Source organism: Tachysurus vachellii, chromosome 4 (genome assembly GCF_030014155.1).
Source record: "Tachysurus vachellii isolate PV-2020 chromosome 4, HZAU_Pvac_v1, whole genome shotgun sequence".
Lineage (NCBI taxonomy): Eukaryota > Metazoa > Chordata > Actinopteri > Siluriformes > Bagridae > Tachysurus > Tachysurus vachellii.
In genome coordinates this window covers 21,985,420-22,001,973 of record NC_083463.1, presented here as the reverse complement: position 1 = coordinate 22,001,973, position 16,554 = coordinate 21,985,420, and the positions used below count along the sequence as shown (strand labels likewise).

General features: G+C 43.2%; 1 protein-coding gene across 10 annotated transcripts in view; it reads left to right on the top strand.

The window, feature by feature from the left end:
* The window catches only part of foxp1b (forkhead box P1b), a 167,031-nt gene that overhangs the window by 61,438 nt on the left and 89,039 nt on the right, over positions 1–16,554 (top strand). For 9 of the 10 annotated variants that reach the window (XM_060868359.1, XM_060868362.1, XM_060868357.1 and 6 more), the window contains one exon: positions 14,295–14,464. In XM_060868359.1, coding sequence (XP_060724342.1) covers positions 14,306–14,464 — 159 coding nt within the window. In that variant the 5' untranslated portion in view covers positions 14,295–14,305. Of the gene's footprint in view, positions 1–10,342; positions 10,444–14,294; positions 14,465–16,554 lie in introns of those variants that run through there. The other variant, XM_060868361.1, reaches the window with a different exon arrangement.

The following is a 16,554-nucleotide window of genomic DNA, read 5'->3' as shown; positions in this document are numbered from 1 at the left end:
TGTGGCTCGCCTCACCTCTGCTCCAAAATCCACATGGCTCTGATATTTGCCCAGAGATATCTGCACTGGCAGCTGAATGGCATTCGGGGACATCGAGGAATGTCGGATGTCAATCACCATAACCCGAGATGTGTGTCAGATACCTCATTGTATAGAACCTTATCTTTCTAAATGGTTTAATAAGGCCAGTTCAAATGGAGAGCTCTCAGTGTTCCAGCTTTTATTGCCGTTAATATATCGAGGGATTTTTTTTCAGTGCAGAAATCTGAGCAGAATTTTAAGTGCGGAACTTCTGTATACATGTCTGAGTTCTTGTAAACAACCGCTTGATTGGTTACTTCAGTTTAACTGAAATCTAGAATTAGCCTATGAATATTATAGGCGGAGAAACTTCATAGAGTTTGTGCACATTTACATAATCAGCCTAATATCTAAACAGGTGGATTTTGTTCCTATAATAAACTTGTACTGTGTTTTTTTGTGAAAGCCTTTGCTTTAACCTAAGGGTCATCAGGCTCATGCACAAATGGCCAACGTGGCTGCAGGCTTTCACTCCAGTCCAGCAGGAGTCCCTCCTGATTCCACTTGTTTAATCACTTCGTCTTGGTCTCCGATCAGCTATCAGCAAGCCTCGTATCAATGGGCACCTGCCGCCGCACCGTCCGCTTTATTCAGACTCCCGCTTTAACCCGTTAGAAGCTGTGACTGACTTGAAAATGTTTAATACCAATGTAGTAAAAAATGACAAGCATTAATGTGTGTGTGTGTGTGTGTGTGAAGAAAGCACTATAGAAATTGATATTAATCGAAGCAGTGGCCTTGTACTCGTCTCAGTTGCAGGTACCGTCCTTCCTGAACAAGCTCAGTAAGTGCACATTAGATAAATTCTTGTCATTTCTCAGCAGGGAGACCGACGAGACATAAGTAACCCGTATTGATTTTGACATTACAAAATTGTAAGCAATAACCGTGATAACAGTGGCTATAAAACCGTAGCACTAATTACGCTCTATTTCATGCTATCCATTAGCGAAGGCGTTTTAATTCGCCACCGATACAAAAGTTAATAGATTTCTAGACGCAGTGTAAATAACTTGTGTGTGTGTGTGTGTGTGTGTGTGCATGTGGCACAAACGTCGGCGTCTCAGAAAGGGTTTGGCCGCGTGTTTAGCAGAAGGGTGGCGATTGCAGCACACCTCTCGGTGCCCTTAAGGAACTTGCTGTGCTGGTTGTTTGCTGATTTTTTTCAAGGTCAGTTTCTGAGAACGGTGGCAGCTTTTTCTTGTAAACATGTTTATGGCTACAGACGGGTAAACATGGCAAGTGTGTAGAGGTGGGGTGAGGCAGGACCGGTTTATCCTTTATACTGTCATGTGCAAGGAGACGTGTGTGTGTGTGTGTGTGTGTGTAAACGCTTGGAGAAAAATTTCACTTTTTTCCAGGCATCTGGAACTGTGTGTGAATTCAAAAGAAACAGGAGTGTTAAAGAAGAATGCTCAAACAGCCGGCGTGCATTAAATATAAATTAATGGATTGTAGTCAGACCACATCTTCAGCAGCAGCACCGTATTGGGGTGAAAGGGGGAGGAAGGGGGGCAAAATTTATGTTGCTGGCTAGCAGGCGTGAAGGTGCATTTGGACTTAGTATCCTCTAATTAGAAGTGAGATATTAGCATTTCATAGGGATTTACAGAGAGAAGAGCGTACTGCGGACCGCACCGCGCCGCACACGACACCGCTTTCATTTCACTCGCTCACCTGCACGTAATGAGCGCCGTCATTAGTTGATGGAGGGGAATCTGCCCCGCGTCTACCTTGAAAGGCTCGTCATTTACATACTTCTTTAGAAACAAGATCTTTAATGGATTCCTCAATGAATAAAATGTGACTTGTTTGAATTTCGAAGAGTCTCTGATAAAGTGCACAGCTCCAGGATCGCCAGCGATAGACAAAAAGACACACGAGTTTATCCACCGTGACCTACCGCGTCACGACCAAGGAGTTTTTTAACACAGGAGAATATCTAGCCTGACTAGATCCAGCACACAGAACTTACACAGGTCTGTAAAGCAGTATGAAGTGCTGAGCAGTCTCAGGTAGGGATGTGTGATGGGCGGGGTTAGTGATGTAGCGCAGAAGATTCTACTCAATTCTGTCTGCTTGTTAGACGTCGTAGACTGGACGTGGATTCAGCATGAGATAATGCTGAGAGGATTTGGAAGAGTGAGCTGATGGATGTTTAGACCTCTTATAGACTTTTCTCTGACAGTCTGATAGTAATATCGTTACTAAGGATAAATCTGTGATGAAGCTGAAAAAGTTATTTTTTTTTTATTTTTTTTTTCTCTCTCTCTCTCTCTCTCTCTCTCTCTCATCCGTTTCCTCCAGATCAGGCGTGAAGTGATTAGTGTTTTATTGATTAGCTCCCAAAGTGTGGCAAGTGTGGGGAAATTGCACCTTTGATCAAAGCATGTTTGGGAAATGAAAGCTGAGGGTGTGCAGGCCTCTTTCTCTCTCTCTCTCTCTCTCTCTCTCTCTCTCTCTCTCTCTCTCTCTCTCTCTCTCTCTCTCTCTCTCTTTCTCTCTCTCTCTCTCTCTCTCTCTCTCTCTCTCTCTCTCTCTCTCTCTCTCTCTCTCTCTCTCTCTCTCTCTCTCTCTCTCTCTCTCTCTCTCTCTCTCTCACACACACATACAGTACACTCACTCGCTGACACCGACTCTCACTCACAGTCACACACACGTCAAGCAGCTGTGTCAGGAATTGTTGTCTGGGTGGCGAGTTCAAACAGAGCAGCTCGTCATTGCCCTCCGCAGTGAAAACATATTTGTTTTGCCTGTTTTCATTCCACATCTACACACACTGATTACAGCTCTTCATTAACGAAAATTGGGTATTTGTTTTAAACTTTCACCAATCACTTTCATATGCTAATTACGGCGTAATTTAATTTGAGTCCCTGTAATGATGATGCCATTAATATGGACATAAACGATGCTGTTAAGCGGAGAGTAATCTCATTTGCATACTGTACATGCCAGTAAATTAGAGGTCTTTTTGCTGCTTGGTTTCAGCACTAATTTTCCACTCCTCTTCACACACACACACACTCTCTCTCTCTCTCTCTCTCTCTCTCTCTCTCTCTCTCTCTCAGCTTTGTGTCCAATAACGGCCTTTTTGTTTGATATGGAGAGCTGAAGCTCCACTCGCAGTGTGGAGCGCATAAAGAGCCCTCGTTAACACTCCTGACTGCGTCTTTCGTATTCTTAAACAGCATTCTGTACTTTATCGTACGTTTTACATTCTTTTCTGCTCTTTTGTTGCCACCTCTCATCTCCCTGTTTGGTTGATTTATTTATTTATTTGTTTGTTTTTGTTTGTTCTCTCCTCCTTCGTCTTTGTCGCCCCGATGTGTAAAACATGAAAGTGCTTAAAGCCACATGCTAGTCAGTCTTTCTCTTACTGACCATTGTTTTGATCATAATGAGCTTAGATTTGTCATCCGCTGTGACGCGAATCACGCCGACCGGACGAATCGCGGCACGCGATACACGTCTATCAGATTTCTTTTACCTTAGCGTGATTACGACATCAAGGCCTTAACGAGTCCGCAATAAACCCTGCGTCTTAATACCCTCGTCTGTTGTCCTGTATTCTTTTCATGGACGAAGGATTTGAAGCCCAAACATCGAGAACATCTTTTTCTTCTACAAAACACGGTTTTGAGTCTAACGACTCTTCAGCGGCTTTATTTCCGAGCTAGCTGTCAACAGGCACAGATTAACTTTAGCAAGAGGCATTCTTGTTACTAAAGACTGAAAGTGAGCTCACACGCACCCTTCATTTATTAGCGTTTTTAGGGCGATGATTCTCCCTTTTGTGTTACTATAAAACGTGTCTCCTGCGAGCACGCGTCCGCATCTCTTTTGTATTTTACAGAAGTGAGCGCGTGTTTTATAGACTTCACGCCGACAACACGCTTGCCCTTCAGAGCGAATGCTTTCCTGCCATTTTGTCCCATCAAGAATATTATTTCCCCCGCCAACCAATTTTCTCTGTTCGGCTCTAATTGGCTCCATAAATCTGGTGGTGTGGAGGAAGAGGGATGTTTCGGTGTCTCGGAGTGTAATCCTCACCCTTATTTACCAATTCATTAAGATTCATTGATGCGGGCTGGGCCGAGAGGAAATGACAGCATAAATCAGGGCTCCGGCATAATGACCCTAATCAGACGGGAATTGCACAAAATGTCATGATGAACTATGTCCTTGTGTTAGCGCCTACTGTACGTTGTCATTGGACTTGCTTTATGGGTGCAAGGCTGCTTTCTGACACTGGCTGTATTTAACACAACAAAAAAGGGCTGGGGGAGGGAGGGGGGCAGCTTCCATTAAATCCTGTGTAGGATTCATACAAGCCATCACAGTGTTTAGTCCTTCAGTGTCTTTTTCCATCAGTTCAGCCCCTTAATATACGATGTGGACGTCCTCGTGTTTAGATTTTTACATCCAGTGATGCCACAGCAGTGCAGACGATAAAACACCGTATCTGCCTCAGCGGCTGGACTTTCATGGGTCGAGACAGAACTTGCAGAATTTCTAAATAGTTTTCATCTCTAATTAAAAAAAAATGTGTATATCTAGTTTTACCATCGATTGTGCGACACGAGGGGGGGCACGGTGGTTTAGTGGTTAGCACGTTCGCCTCACACCTCCAGGGTCGGGGTTCGATTCCCGCCTCCACCTTGTGTGTGTGGAGTTTGCACGTTCTCCCCGTGCCTCAGGGGTTTCCTCCGGGTACTCTGGTTTCCTCCCCTGGTCCAAATACATGCATGGTAGGTTGATTGGCATCTCTGGAAAATTGTCCCTAGTGTGTGATTGCTTGAGTGAATGAGAGTGTGTGTGTGCCCTGCGATGGGTTGGCACTCCGTCCAGTGTGTATCCTGCCTTGATGCCCAATGACGCCTGAGATAGGCACAGGCTCCCCGTGACCCGAGGTAGTTCGGATAAGCGGTAGAAGATGAATGAATGAATGAATGTGCGACACGCTAACAGGACTATCTGAGTTATCATAATTCTCCACCTGTATTATGTGACTATATTATGTGTAATAATTAGGGCTTTCCCTCTCCAGCAATTTCTCCCAAATTTCATCTTGAATTTGAATTCCCATCCATTCCCATCACACAACAGCTGTCCCAGCCGCCCCGTGTCCCACAACAGCTACCACCGGGAAAGGTGAATTCTAACGTCTGCTTTCTCGAAGATCTTTTCACACTGCTGTGCCACCGGGTGGGGTAACACACTATCCGCCCTCTTCCACATACGTGAGCTGATGGATACCCATGACTGGCTTGTGTCTTTATGACTGACAGGCAGAGGAGTTAACGCCTTCACTCCCGTGAAATGTGAGGGTTTCTGCTCTCTCGGCTCCCGGCCACTGATTTCGATTGTGCCACTCAGGCACCCCAGATATACCCCATGCATCCATCCATTTTCTGTGCTGCTTATCCTACACAGGGTTTACATGGCGCTTGGAGTCTTGGGGAGGAAATGTGTGAAACACAATAAAACACAAATCTTTGGAGGTTGTTTTGAAACCCAACACCCAGTTTTATTAGCTGTCTGATGTCACCCCGCTGACACGGATAGCTCATTTCTTCCATCTTTCTATGTGGATCAGTTTTACTGCAGCGAGGTCACCCTTCAAATATATTGGAATTTTCTGAATACTTGGTAACGTCTATAAAACACGTACCGCTTGAAAATAGTTTGTTCCATAAAGGAAGTTGTTTTCTACACTCTCTCTCTCACACACACACACACACAAGCTCACACAGCGTGTTTATTACCGAGTAAGCCGAACAATCAGGCTCACGTTAAACATTAAAAATAACTATTCAACAGCAGATAAGCATCCTAACAAACCAGGAGTCGCATTTCCGCGTCATTATTTGTTTCCGAAGGTTAATGATTGTGTCAGGCAATCAATGGGCCTCTTTATCTCACTGTGCGAGCAATTCCAAACAAACAGCTGAGACACGGACACCTGCACCGGCCCGCCGTGTGCTATCACAATCAGCAGCGCTTTTCACAAACAACCCACTGTTCAGTATCATTAAGGTCATAGGGCAAAGCAAACAGCACCAAATCTCCCCGTGAAACTTCCTTTAACGTTTCATTTTCTCTCCATCGCCCAACATCGACACATGGTGAACTGATTCCTATGTTGTAGCTTCAAGTGCATCCTGAAGTGGAAAACAATATCCCAGGTGATTTTGCACTGCAATTTGAACTAATCTTGTTTTTCTTTTCTTATTCATCGAGGAATTCCAGGAGGTTTGATGTTGCATTCCTTGCATGCTCATCTTTCGAAATGCTCCCCTATCAGTCATCGCGTGAATGTTCCCACATTAGTCGACGTGCTGTGCCACTATGCCACCATTCTTGTCCACCTGGTTTTAAGACAAATAGTTTCTCTGCTTCAGTTACACCTTTTTTTTTTTTTTTTTTTTTTTTTTTTTTAATGATTATTTATTTCTTCCGAAATGAGTTGACACCAGAGCTGTACGACTGTGTATGCTTACTCCCCATGACAGTGTTACTAATAATATGTTCCCTGTGATACACTGGTCTCACCGTATTAATTAGACAAAGTTCATGGAAGCTGAACTTTGCCTCACAAGAAAACGCAAGCGGCGTATTTCCAACACCCCCCCCCCCCCCCCCCCCCCCCCCCCCAAGTGCATTGGCCGTGCCCACGGGAGGACTCCCAGTACGAATTTTATAGAGCAACGATTAAAAAATTATATGGCACAATTTTAAATAATATTGAACAATAAGCAATTTGCATGATCTCACAGGAGGCTGGAGATGGCTATTTATTTTCTTTGTCTGTTTGACAGCTCAAATTTTACCAAATGAGCTTCAGGGATGTTGACTGAGGACTAATGTTTTTGTTTTTCCTTTCCCCCCCTCTCACAATGCACTGTTGCCGCTACAGCAGGAGCGAACGTCCGTGTCCTTTTTGCTAGGGCGCTCTTAATCCCAAGTTGCGGGCGAACAGCAGTGATCAAAGTCGCTTGAAGGAGAGAGGCTCAGGAGTACAGAGTAACCCGCTTGCGATTTGAGTCCCACATCCTGGACTTGCCATTCTGGTAGTGCCGCCATTAAAACTCATTAGTCCTTCTCTTATTTACATCAGTCTCTGTTGGCTGTTGTGCTAAAAATACCATGGCCTGCCTTACTTTGCTACATTCCATTATTGTCTCGTCGCCACGGGTCTCTCTCTCGCGCCGTCCCTTCGATTTGTTCGGCGGCATAGATTTATGGTAAAGAGACAAAACCTATCTCATCTACTGAAATTATGTATCTATTTAGCCTCTCCCCTGGAGTTGCGTACCTTCACCCAGCATTTTTACTGTTTATTTCGATGAGCTTGCGGCGTGATAATAGGTCTGTATTTATATGAATCACGGCGCGCGACGTTACAGGATGTTGGGGCCCTGTTTTGTGTAGATGCGCCGTTAATACATTTGAATCTAAATTTCACGCATGAGGATCCTATTACGCACCCCTCAATGTGAAATAAATATGTGCACAGCCCCTCAGTCATTTGTTTCTTGCCTCTTCAAAATGCACATAAATGGATTTGGAGGGCTAAATGAAAAGAGTGCAGGGAGGGAGGCAGAGAGAATGACAGAAGAGCACAGAAGAAAAAGCGATGCCTCGTGTACACTCCAAAGACGCTAAACACAAACTATGAACAATTCCCAAATCAAGCCACTTTCTAAACTCGAAACTGGCTAATGTGTCGTAAACAAGGTCTCTAGTTGCTGTTCTTCTATTCATCATGGCCACATTGTGAGAGGAGAATAGTGTTCAGCATTTAGCTAACTGGTCGATAAATAAGTCCGTCTCAAATAAATTGCACAAACTAATATACATGCCCGCTGATTAGCGAAGCGCAGCTTGCACCTACATTTTTACTAAACACACGTTAGAAGGGTAATGAATTGTAATTGAATTCCTTTTTAATATTAATAGCTCAGCATTACATTGACTAATAAGGGGTGTGAGTGCCCCAGCATTTCTCACACTAAGTTCAACTCTTGGCTAAAGCAGAACAATAACCTCGTCTCGCTTGTCACCGGTGCAGCTCACCAGCAGCTGGGCTTTGCCACCGTTAATGCCTCTTCAAATGTCAGGAGAACGACTGTTTGTTTGCCTGCCGTTTCTTCCCCAGCTGTTTGTTCTACAAGGGCCATGTTTACATCGACCTTGGATCTCCCAAACATGTTCTCTCTCTCTCTCTCTCTCTCTCTCTCTCTCTCTCTCTCTCTCTCTCTCTCTCTCACTTCTCTCACTTCTCTCATTCCTGAAGTATGTTTGCATTAAGACACTGACGTTTGCATTAAGACATTGACACTGCCCTCGGTGTCACCTGTACGATCTGTTGATCATTCCACCTGGTTAATGTTAAATTGCTCTTTGGAAGAAGACATGTTTGTTCATAAACACGAGGGGGGGAAGAAAGCCTTTTCCGCCCCTCCTCTTTGTTTACCGTAACCATGGCAGCAATCTGTCATTAAACAAATAGCGGGCTTTGTTTACCAGAGCAAGTGGCCCAGCGTTGGCCCTAAAAGGGTTGGAAGCAAACACAAGAGGAGGGAAAAAAGAGAGAAAGAACAACAATAAAAAGAACGGTGTGGTAACAGCGAGATCTCTTTATCTGGTTAATGAGTCTCGCAACGCTTTATTCAAGTCCATCTTTAACTTTACTATTCTTTATTCGGTCGACTCTTTCAGCCACAGAGACAAATTGAGTGCCACTACTAACGCTAACAAAGCGAACACTTAGTGAAACCGTGTTTCATGTAATCTTACAGTCAAGAGCTAAAGTTCTACATGTGTTCAACAAGGGCTCTCTGTTAGATCACCAGCAGCACTAAACACAAGTCATATACAGTGAGCACACGAATGCTGAGAGCTCTTCACTACCGGTGCTAACATAAGAGCTGAGGCCCGAGTCTTGGGCTGGAGAGGTTTGTTTAGCCGCTGAGGATCTACAAATGAGAAGAGTCCAGCTTAGAGATTAAGGACCGTGCGGTGGAGGCATCACAAGACACCGTTCTCATCGTTTTTAGGTAGAGAAGCGTGATTGTACTTCTCCTCCTCAGGTGATCCGGGATTTCCTGTAAGCGTACCTGAAAGAGAAAAAAACAGGTATTGCAACGTTCTTTACGCTAAACCTAATAATAATCAAAGTATATAGGCAGTTAATATATTAAAACTATTGCAGCATTAATAATAATTCTACTAATAATAAAGATCTCAGGATGAGACTTGATGGATAAAACTCTCCTTAAGGTCAGCTTTAATATGGGACTCCCAAGTTTCATTCGACGACGGCACAATATATAACTCAAACGGCACATTTATTACGTTAAGTGTAATAAACATGTAAGTGTAACCAAGCGCCGCTCCCTTCTCTGAAAACGGAGCTTCCATTTTTTTTTTATCTCTAATCAGGAGCGGCTGTGGGGTTTAAGAAGTAAGCAGGAACGGAGAGAGTGTCCCAAATCATTAATGTCGGCTTTAAGGGAACACTACAGCCATAACGCCACACCAGCACTAATAGCATAGACACGTCCAGACATCCGCTGAAGTGGAAGAAACCATAAAGCACAGCAAAACACTCGTTCTGATCACAGATTCCAAAAGGTATCTAGAGCTGCAGAGAGCAGTGTGAGGTCGAACTGGCCGATGTGAAACTATGACACGTCCCTGTGACAAGAGCATGAGCAACAGTTCTGAAGGATGCGGCTACTCTCAGAGGACGTACGTGTTACTACACCTCTCCTCCCTCCAGGGGTAATAAGTGTGGTGAGGTATGGGGCCGGAAATCATCTTTATTCTTCTACTTTTAAATCCGTAATCTAAGATGCTTATTTATTCAGCCAATGCTTATTTTGTGCTCTATCGAAAATGTGTCATTGTGTCATAGAATGCGCATCGTTTTTTTTTTGGTTTTTTTTATGTCTGTAAATTATTTACTTCTCAGCCTGGACAAACATGCGCGAAAGAAATTCTCCCCAAACAACCTGGGACGCTCTCACACCTTTTTCATTGCTGTTGTGTCTACTCTATCAGCCAAGCAGAACCTACACAACCATCTAGGAGTGTCTACACAACCATCCTTTTGTGTCTTCTTATCCATCGTATAAGAACGCTGTGCTTTTGTTGAGGTGTGCTGCTGTAAACAAGGAGCTCAGGATAGCGGAGCCTGTCGGAGCAGAAACTCTTAGACGAGGGAGGGAGGGAGGGAGGGAGACGTACACACACATACAAATACACACACACTTGTGTTCCTAAGCACACTTGTATAGGTTTCTTATTACTGATAAGGGAAATGATTGCCGCTAAAGTGCCACACCTACTTGTGAAGTAAGTGAAAGGTAGTTTGTAGATATTTTTTACCGTCTTTGTGTAATATTTTTTTTAAAGTAAGATTTAAGGAATTATTAAGCTGATTTCATTGGGTCGCTGGTAACTAATGCATTAACCGTGACAGAACGTTCTGTGGTGCTTCTAGGTTAAACAGAAATGTGTGCATGTGTCTGTTTAGTTCATAAGCACACTTGTATGGGTTTCTTAATACTGATCTGGGAAATGATTGCAGCTGAAGCGCTAAACTTATCAGGAAGTGAAAAGTAGTTTGTAGATATTTTTACCATTGTTTTCTCTTTTTTTAACACACACACACACACACACACACAAAATCACTAGCTCATGATTGTTTTTGTTTTCTTGGACTCGGATGAGCTTCGGTCATATGTGACCATCATGTGACAGTGTATGTGCGTGTGTGCACGCACAGTGCATGTGCACTTTTACTGTACAAACAGCATTAAAGGAACTCTGTGAAAGCATCAACAAACAAAAACTTTGACCTTGCATTATCCACTGTTTGTTCCAAACACTTGTGTTTCGCAAGCAGTCTTTCCACCCAGCGAAAGCAAGTCAACTGATGATAGACGTCTGTTTCACACTTGACTGCTGCCTTTGTTAATCTTCTGGAATTTCCATAATGCAGAGGACTTCTTGTTTTTGTTGGTCCTTTTCATAAGCCTTGACTTACTGTGTAAATAAACAGGCCTGTTTCTCATGAACCCTTTATGTGTGTGTGTGAGAGAGAGAGAGAGAGAGAGAGAAAGTACTTTGAGAAAGAGAAGAATGATGTTGTTGTTGTTGTTGTTGTTTTCACTACCATTTGCACCCAGCCCCTAAACAGACACATGCACACATTTCTCTTTAACCCAGAAGCACCACACAACGTTCTGTCGAGGTTAATGCATTAGTTACCAGCGACCCATTGAAATCAGCTTAATAATACAACGTCTTCATGCAGTGCTTTTATTCATATGCCGTTCTGAATATTAATGCCTTTTGCACAAGGCTGTTTCATTGCTATCTGTTTCATACTTATGATGGATAACACACTTTTGGTGGCGATATTGCGGCTTTTAAATTATTTGGTGGCATAAGTTAATGAGACGGTAGATTTATGGCTTTCATTTGTTTGTCAATTTGAAAATTAATTGGGTGTTAATTTTAGCTGGCCCTGTTCAGACAGAGGCGACACGGGCGCAGTACTTTGCATTCATTGCAGCTTTCCTTCCTTTTAGTGTGGGTCACTAGTTCTGCATGCATTAAAACTCCAGCCCATTCTCCTGATTACTTTTTTTTTTAATATATATTTATAAAGAGATGCCACTTTTTTTCTTTTTGCAAAATTTACGCCTTTATCTTCTAATTATTCAAATTCCGCGTGCAGCGAGTGTGTAGCCATTACTGCGCACACGTCCTTTGGAGGCTAAAGAAGGTGTCTTGCTAAGAAGAAGCGGGGGTGACGGAGACGAACGCGCAATTACGTGCGCACCAACATTAGATGTAAAGATTTGACTTGATGTGAATGGAAAGTGGTGAACGCCCTTTATTATTTGGATTTGTGCTCGCGTTGGTGTCGAGCCCGAGGTTGAGCGTGTGTTTGTAATTGCCATGTGGGCCTGTGTGTATTGCAGACACAGCTTTTGGCGCTCTCGTGCTCTGATCTTGTTTAGAGGATGCCATAATTGAGCATGGCCCTGGCAGCCTGGTGAGAGAGACGAGACGTACGTCAGCACGGAACAGATGACGGAGAGAAGAAGAGAAAGAGGGATAATAAGAATCTGACCGATACACAAATAAATAAATACCGACATCATTTACATGCAGTCTATACAGCATGGAAAGAATAAATAGGAATGATAAGTTAGTAAATGTAAAGGCAGGCAATGTGCATAAAGATAACAGTGTTGTTTGTTGTTCCCTTTTGTAATTAATCGCGTGTTTTATGGAGCTTTATTGTTGTTACCGCTGGTGTCCGTTCACTTGTATCACAGCAGTTCCCATGAACGAAAGGCAAATCCTACTTTTTCGACTGTATATGCATTGAATGTGGATATATTTAATGTTAAGGAGCACCAATTTAAAACCCTCTCGAGCTACAACAGCAATAAACAGTCTCCTTCCCTCTCACAAGGCTCTCTTGTACTTTTACAATCGACGGTAGTAAGACAGAAAAGAAATCAAACCCTCGTCATGACTCTTGTCACGCTACATGTTAGAGAAATCCTCTGTCACACACGGGGGGAAACTTACTGACCAAAGCACTGACGCTCCTGACTCCTCCTTAATGTCTCCTAACAGAAAGCTTTCACATTTCTTTTTCTCAGAAAAGCTTTCTTTTTATTAGCAGCCTCAGACGATGCAGAACTGAAGGTCTGCCGTACGAGACCCCATGTGCTGCTCCTTACTATAGGAACCATAACATACTGTATGAGCACATTAATGGAAAGCGGTCATTTCTGTTACACTTATTGTTAGACCTTCTGATGGGAGAGTTCCTCAGTCCAAATTATATGTTTATCTGTATAAATTATAGATTTCTTGTTCCTAAAACCTAGCAGTGTCTGAAGAAGATACTCATGGCAACTGTTTTCTTCTTCTTCTTCTTCTTCTTCTTCTTCTTCTTCTTCTTCTTCTTCTTCTTCTTCTTCTTCTTCTTCTTCTTCTTCTTCTTCTTCTTCTTCTTCTTCTTCTTCTTCTTCTTCTTCTTCTTCTTCTTCTTCTTCTTCTTCTTCTTCTTCTTCTTCTTCTTCTTCTTCTTCTTCTTCTTCTTCTTCTTCTTCTTCTTCTTCTTCTTCTTCTTCTTCTTCTTCTTCTTCTTCTTCTTCTTCTTCTTCTTCTTCTTCTTCTTCTTCTTCTTCTTCTTCTTCTTCTTCTTCTTCTTCTTCTTCTTCTTCTTCTTCTTCTTCTTCTTCTTCTTCTTCTTCTTCTTCTTCTTCTTCTTCTTCACTCACAAAAAGTTTAGATTAAAGTTAATAAGTTTAAAAATCGAATTGCCCTTCTGATTTTGCTCACTTTTCTGTCCCTTTCATATATATATATATATATATATATACAGTATATATATCTGTGTGTGTGTGTGATTCTTTGTATACAATGAAAACTACATGGTTTGGATGTATAAAGTCATACTGACACATGACGTTGATGTAATGGATACATTATAAATACATTGGCCATAAGTCTGGATTGTTTGCCACAGCTGGTGCTTATTTATGTTCCGGCTGGGATTCTGGTGTAAACTCAACAGCTGCGATACAAATGTTTGCAGTACAGTTTGATTTGGGACGAATTTCGGTGAGAGCTGTCAACCATTAAAAAGCCATCGAGGCCGCGGTTCTTCTGGGAGCCATCCGAGTAAATATATCCATTTCAGCCCCGAATGTGTTTTGTTTGCGAGCGAGCGTGTTTTCTTGGGCTCCTCTGCCGAGTCTTGCACTGGGGTCATGTTCCCATCCCTTACTTTCCCCTTTCTTTCTTCCCTCTCCTACTTTCCCTTCTTGAAAGAAACCCAGAAACAGAAAGAAGCCTTCGATAACTCACAACCTGCACTTTTTTTATCCGGTTTGAATGCTCACGGAAATGTCATCTCTAGAGGATCTAAGCAGTTTGTCACCATGTGGGAACGTGTGTGTGTGTGTGTGTGTTTGTGTGAGAGAGAGAGGCTCTCTCTGTATGGCTGTGGGTGGAAACTATCAGGCTAGAAAGCAAACAAACAAGTCCAGCTAGGAAGTGACAAGGAAAATCTAGCAGAAGAGTCGAATTGAGTTTGGTCACTTTAGCCTGTTGTTTCACCCACACCACTTTATTTTAACAGCTGCTTCTTTTTCCGTGTCGTTTCATCGCAGGCCTTTAAGTCATGATGCAAGAAGCGGGGACAGCAGAGGCCACGAGCAACGGAACAGCCAAACAGAACGGGGTGGCAGCTGAACTCGGGCTTCGAGACATACGATCCAAGAGTGCCACACCTTCCTCTGACATCACAGCCACTAACCTCATGACCCTTCAGCAGCAACAGGTAGTTGTGATTCATCTTCTCACACACACACACACACACATGGGCGAACGTTTTTGTTCATCCAGGCGATTCAGTCAGTCGCAGAATCTCTCTCACCTGTCCTTTAGTAAGCCATGTCATCGAGCATATCCCTCCGCCTCCTTTTAAGTGCTTATTAATATTTAATCCCCCTCCTTCTCCAAGCACATAAACACATTATTATTATTATTATTTATGTATACTGGAGGTGTCCTGAATATTTAAAACACTTTAAAGTGCTCTTTTGGCAATTGTGTGTTTTCTTGCTGACGTGTTTATCCTAGCACACATTCCAGTAAAATAGTTGGCAAAAATGTTCTCGGACAAACGCGCATCTGACACCAGGCGTCATCAACATAACGTGAGCTGCCTGTCCAACCAGGCACTCTGGCCTTTTAAGACCCGCCCCAGAAATGTTGTCCTGTCACCACAGCTTTTTGTGTTGGCGTGAGCGTCGGCCCGCGACAGTGCAGGCACTTGAAAAGATCAGTAAGCCGCATGCTAGCTGTGCCTCAGGGGCTGATGGGAGTTATTGTCAGCGGTAGTTTGGTCATGATGGAGGGACGCTTTGATGTAGCTGTCAGTCGACATAGAAACGGCTGTTCGTAAACACTAGGACAGTGGCTTTTGCTATATATATATATATATATATATATATATATATATATATATATATATATATATATATATATATATATATATATAATATTTAAAAAAAAGTGTATATATATATATATATGTATGTGTGTGTATATATATATGTATGTATGTGTGTGTGTGTGTGTATATACATATATATATATATATATATATATATATATATATATATATATATATATATATACATATATATATATATATATATATATGTATGTGTGTGTGTGTGGGGGGGGGGGGTATTATGAAGTTTCCATTCTTCCCAAGAAACATGAATCTTTTCTCATCCAACATAAGATGACACTGCAGCTGATTACGACGCTAAAGTTCATAGCTGCCAAATAGTAGTCCTAATGCTTAGTGATTGGCTGTCAGAGCTACTCTCTCCCGGCCATCGAATGGTCAAAGCCAAACGCACAGCGCCCTGATGTTGGCCGCATGAAAATCACAGCCATGCTGAATTCATTAGGGCAGTCGTCACACAAAACCATGGATGAAACTTCAATAACTGCAGGCCACAGTTGGGTAAACAGTTGCGCTGAAATTTAATTCCTGTTGACTTTTCCTTCGTTCCCTGCCAGAGGCGGGTTCTGATTCGCCCGACTAAAACAACAAGAGTTACAGCTTTGATGGATGCTAGGAGAGGGAGGGAGGCAGGGAGAGAGAGGGAGATAGAAGGGGGGACAGAGAGAGAGAGAGAGAGAGAGAGAGAGAGAGAGAGAGAGAGAGAGAGAGAGAGAGAGAGAGAGAGGGAGAGAAACACACAGAGAGAGAGAGAGCAAAGAGAGAGAGGGAGGGAAACAGAGAGGGAGAGAGAGAGAGATTGAGAGAGGGAGGTAGAGAAACAGGTAGAGAGAGAGGGAGAGAACAGAGTGGAGATCAGTGGAGTAGGGATCAGTGGAGTGTGGAGTAGGGATCAGTGGAGTAGGGATCAGTGGAGTGTGGAGTAGGGATCAGTGGAGTGTGGAGTAGGGATCAGTGGAGTAGGGATCAGTGTAGTGTGGAGTAGGGATCAGTGGAGTGTGGAGTAGGGATCAGTGGAGTAGGGATCAGTGGAGTAGGGATCAGTGGAGTGTGGAGTAGGGATCAGTGGAGTAGGGATCAGTGGAGTAGTGAGTACTGATCAGTGGAGTAGGGATCAGTGGAGTGTGGAGTAGGGATCAGTGGAGTGTGGAGTAGGGATCAGTGGAGTAGGGATCAGTGTAGTGTGGAGTAGGGATCAGTGGAGTGTGGAGTAGGGATCAGTGGAGTAGGGATCAGTGGAGTGTGGAGTAGGGATCAGTGGAGTGTGGAGTAGGGATCAGTGGAGTAGGGATCAGTGTAGTGTGGAGTAGGGATCAGTGGAGTGTGGAGTAGGGATCAGTGGAGTAGGGATCAGTGGAGTAGGGATCAGTGGAGTGTGGAGTAGGGATCAG